We start from the raw sequence: 4,253 nt of genomic DNA, 5'->3' as shown, positions 1-4,253 counted from the left end.
TGAAGTTCACCTTCGGGAGAAGGGTAGGGATGACCGGGAGTTTATCGCGGGCTTAAGCCCTTGATCTTGATGAGAGGTGAGCGGAGTGGGCCCACTTTGGTGAGCCTTGAGTCTTGAGTCGGGGGAAATCGAGTCATGAGCCCGGGAGGGAGTTGATTTGGTATCACTAGTGTCCCACCATGAGCCCGGGAGGGAGTTGGTGGGCGAATTAGAGGCGTCTCCACCCAATACACTTACCCCTTGACAACTAGTTGAAGGAACTCATGATTTATTACGAATGTCGGTGGTTTAGTCGTTCCCTAAGCCTTAATTAACTTGAGTAAATCGTATTTAATAGCTTGCTTTCTCGTTCTATAGTTTAATTAGTTCAATTTATTTCTTGTTATTTAGTTTAGTCCTTTATATAATCATTCATCCTTATTTTATCCGACTTAGCTAAGCATAAGAATCAAAACAATTAGTATTCACCCATGCTCCTTGTGGTTCGACCTCGACTACCCTACTACATTAGTTGAGTAAATTGTTTGATTGGGGGAGTGCGACAAAACCCCGCTTATCAGTAATCTTTTCAACTCCTTGTGGGATCGACCCTTAATAGTGTACAACGATAAAATCGTGCACTTGCGAGGTATAGCTTGACACCATCAATTGGTTATGGTTTCTTACCTTTTTATTTCTCTTCTTTGGGGGAATTGGAGGCGGATGCCATTGCACTGCTCAAGCGGATTCAGAAATATTCTCTGTCTCAGGATGCCGGAGCTCGCTGCTGCTGCTTTTATTTTCACTAGACTTAGCTTTGCTATTGGTAAGGGAGTGGGCGCCCAGATTGTATCTCGGCTACCCACCAATTTCCTGTAAACTTTTGATTGATTAATAAGAGTTTATGTTTTTATAATAATAAAAATGATAATAATAATAATAATAATGATAATAATGATAATGATAATAATAATAATAATAATAATAATAATAATAATAATAATAATAATAATAATAATAATGATGATGATGATGATAATGATAATGTTTATGATAATGATGATAATGATAATGTTTATAATAATAATAATAATAATAATAATAATAATGATAATAATAATAATGATAATAATGATGATAATAATGAAAATGATAATGTAATAATAATAATAATAATGATAATAATAATGGTAATAATGATAATAATGATAATGATAATGATAATCACGGTATTATTATTTTCTGCTTCTTAACGTATGGAATTGTATATAATGCTTTACAAGAAGAAGGTTTACACATCCAAGGTTGTTGTAGAATAGTGGTAAGTATTCTCGCCTGTCACCCGGGTGACCCGGGTTCGATCTCCAGCAACGGCGTTTTTCGTTTTTACTTCTTTTTCTTACTAGCTCGCTGTTTTAATGTTCCATGAATCCATGGCTGGTTAGCTTGATATTTTCATGCTTCCCAAAATGATCCACTTTTCATTATGTCAACGCTTGCCGTTTTGTATTCCTAGTATTAACATTTTGCTTCTTTTTTTTTGACCCATCGGGTAGAGCGTGTCGGTCATATTTCGACCTAAACTAAAAGGTTCGGGTCATGAGTCAAGATTTTTGAGTCTTGCCTAAGGGTGGTCAAAGATAAGGGCCGGCCTGGCGACTGGCCCACCCATAATCGGTCTGCCAGTTGGCCTGCTTTTAACCCGGCTCTGTTGGCCACAGCCTCTGGCCTGATCTACCCTCCCACCTAGGCCGTGCCCGGATGGCCGGATCCATCATTCACCTACCCGACAGTCCGACACGCCCTTTACTCGCCCATAAACCCGTCCTTAACCCTATCTCGGGTCGGTTCCCGGTCCACCTTCACCAGGCCCGACCCATCGCCCTATTTGGGCTATGCCTAGGCTCAGCTACTCATATCCGGCCCCTTCTTGACCTGCTCAGCCCGATCCCGCCTGCCCATTTGACCAGCCCTAATCTTAGAGCATGAAAATAACAGGTTGGGTTAGATTTTGATAGGCCATAGGTGTGTGATGTAAATTTTATGACGTGTTGCATTGTAAATAGTTTTTTTTTAAACCGTCCCATAATAACATTTAGTACTTTATTATATTTTATTTGGTCCTTTTTTTATGATTAAGAGTTATTTATTACGACTTCGTATATTTCTCAATTTATATCCTCTTGTGAATAAAAATTATTTACGACTTCGTACCATCGACCTTTACCAAAATTTCAAAAGATTTTAGTTTACAACGAAGCCTTTATTTAAATATCAAATACTAAACACGTTAAGTTTGAAAGACCGTCACATAATATACAACTACCTTATTCAGCGTGACAGTTTACACATCTTATTTAATGATAGCGGTAATATTGTCTTCCGTAGCACTTGAACATTAACTTCAGTTTCCCAAGTCCGTCACCTCTAACGTAGCAAAGCGATCCATAGTTTCGGCAGCTGCGTTCAATAAACTTTCGTACCCATTAGTGTACCTCTTAACAAACCAAGTCTTAGACATATTGAGTAACGCCACGGTATTAATGTCAATTACATTAACCCGAAACATTGCACTAGCACAATTATCGATATTATTAGGCTCAATTACATCCGCCACAATTAAATCATCCTTGTCGAGCCTCCAAAACTTGCCATAATGCTTTGATTTTATGAACACGGTACCATCACGAGAATGATACACTTCTTGTGCAATCTTCGGGTCATTAGGGTTATCGAACGAAAATTGAAGGCATGGCCTTCCGTTATGTAAGTACGCGCCTATATATTTTCCGTTCTCACCTCTAAATGCCACAATTTTAGGCAATTTGAAAACCGATGACCAGTCTATAACGCTGAAAACGTCACATGAGTCGCGATCAATGTCTTTCGATCCTGCGAATAAACACGAATTGAAAGGTTCCCCGGTCCGCCATAGGGACAAGTAATGGCCGAGTTGGACGTGCATGATTCTAACCTTTATTGTCACACCTTGCTCTATGATTATCGGCTTAAACAACGTACATGACCACTCGCTTTTGTTCTCATTTAGTTGATGAGCTGAGGCCGTTATCCAATTATGATTAGGCGACCACCTAAAAAATTAAAGACGACATTTATTTAAACTCGAATAGTTGTTGATATTTATAGAAAAATCAATAAACAAATAAATTAAAGTTTATTCAAAGACAAAAAAATACGAGTATATCATAAATAAATAAATAAAACAAATTCCCGTTTATAATATGCGAATAAAAAACTACGATATATCATAAAGAAAAAATACGAATAAAGTTTATTCATAGACAAAAAGTAAACTATAACAACATGAATTAGATATCAAAAAAGATTTTTCCCGTTTGTAATATGCATGCGAAAATTAGTAGAAACTTGTACGTCCTAGTTAGCTATGATAACTAAAAAATTTATTTTCCTCAAAAAAATAACTATAAAATTTATTATTTACGTTCCAAACATTGTTTATTTTTTATTAAAATACCCAGGAAAAAAATGTCCAAACAAATGATTAAGAATGTGCGACATTGGATGTAACGAGTAAGTTTCTATATATATTATTATCGGAAAAATTACGAGTACGTATATATAAAGTATTACCTGACTAAGAACCTATTAGTGTAGCGGGATTTGATGTGGACAAGGCCATCTCCACATTGAGCTTGAACAACTTCAAATTGAGCAAATTCAACAGAAGCTTTTTCACCGGAAAATTGTAGAAGGCCGTGAGTTTGAATGTTTTCGTGTCGATAACGCAAAAACTTGTTATTGTAGTTTGATTTCAAGCATACTAGTGCAGGCAATGCCATTTTCTTATATTATATTTTCTATTTTTTTTAATATAATGTTGGATTTTTATGCTTCTATATATCAATTTTGGTTTGCTATTTATAAGGAGTAAAATAGAACTTCAATTTTATACGTACTTTATATTGACTTGTGAGCCAATGAGGAAGCTAGCAGAATAGACGTAATATATTGGCAATTGTTAATTTTTGTATTTTTTTTATTCCAACTAAATCTCTTATTGGCTAAGAAACCAAATGTGACTAGACCTGTCAAAGACTGAACCGATCCATAAATTACCAAATTTAATACAGTATGTTTTATAAAGGCTATAAATGAACACGTGAATAAACAAATTCATTCGACTTAACAATAACCAAACATGTAATTATCTAACGGGCTTGAAAGAGTGGCCGAGCCAGGATTCAATAAACTAAGCGGGACCCAAATTTCAACGAGGACTAAATTTAAAATTT

General features: G+C 35.9%; 1 protein-coding gene across 1 annotated transcript; it reads right to left on the bottom strand.

The window, feature by feature from the left end:
• Nucleotides 1–2,251: 2,251 nt before the first annotated feature.
• Nucleotides 2,252–3,830, bottom strand: LOC141594000 (uncharacterized). Its single transcript, XM_074414217.1, has 2 exons — nucleotides 3,592–3,830; nucleotides 2,252–3,071 (listed from the first exon to the last, which is right to left on the bottom strand). The coding sequence occupies exons 1-2, from the start codon at nucleotides 3,798–3,800 to the stop codon at nucleotides 2,384–2,386; spliced, it is 897 nt and encodes a 298-aa protein (XP_074270318.1). The 5' UTR covers nucleotides 3,801–3,830; the 3' UTR covers nucleotides 2,252–2,383.
• Between the last annotated feature and the right edge of the window lie 423 nt (nucleotides 3,831–4,253).

This window comes from Silene latifolia, chromosome 8 (genome assembly GCF_048544455.1).
Source record: "Silene latifolia isolate original U9 population chromosome 8, ASM4854445v1, whole genome shotgun sequence".
Lineage (NCBI taxonomy): Eukaryota > Viridiplantae > Streptophyta > Magnoliopsida > Caryophyllales > Caryophyllaceae > Silene > Silene latifolia.
Note: the sequence above shows the minus strand (reverse complement) of the source record. Positions and strands in the feature narration are given on the sequence as shown.

What these genes read in the sequence shown, in the direction of transcription:
- LOC141594000 (XM_074414217.1), bottom strand. Translation starts at nt 3,800, where the DNA reads ATGGCATTGCCTGCACTAGTATGCTTGAAATCAAACTACAATAACAAG. An exon ending in ACTAATAGGTTCTTAGTCAG is followed by an intron (nt 3,072 to 3,591) that starts GTAATACTTTAT and finishes TTAATTTTTTAG; the next exon opens with GTGGTCGCCTAATCATAATT.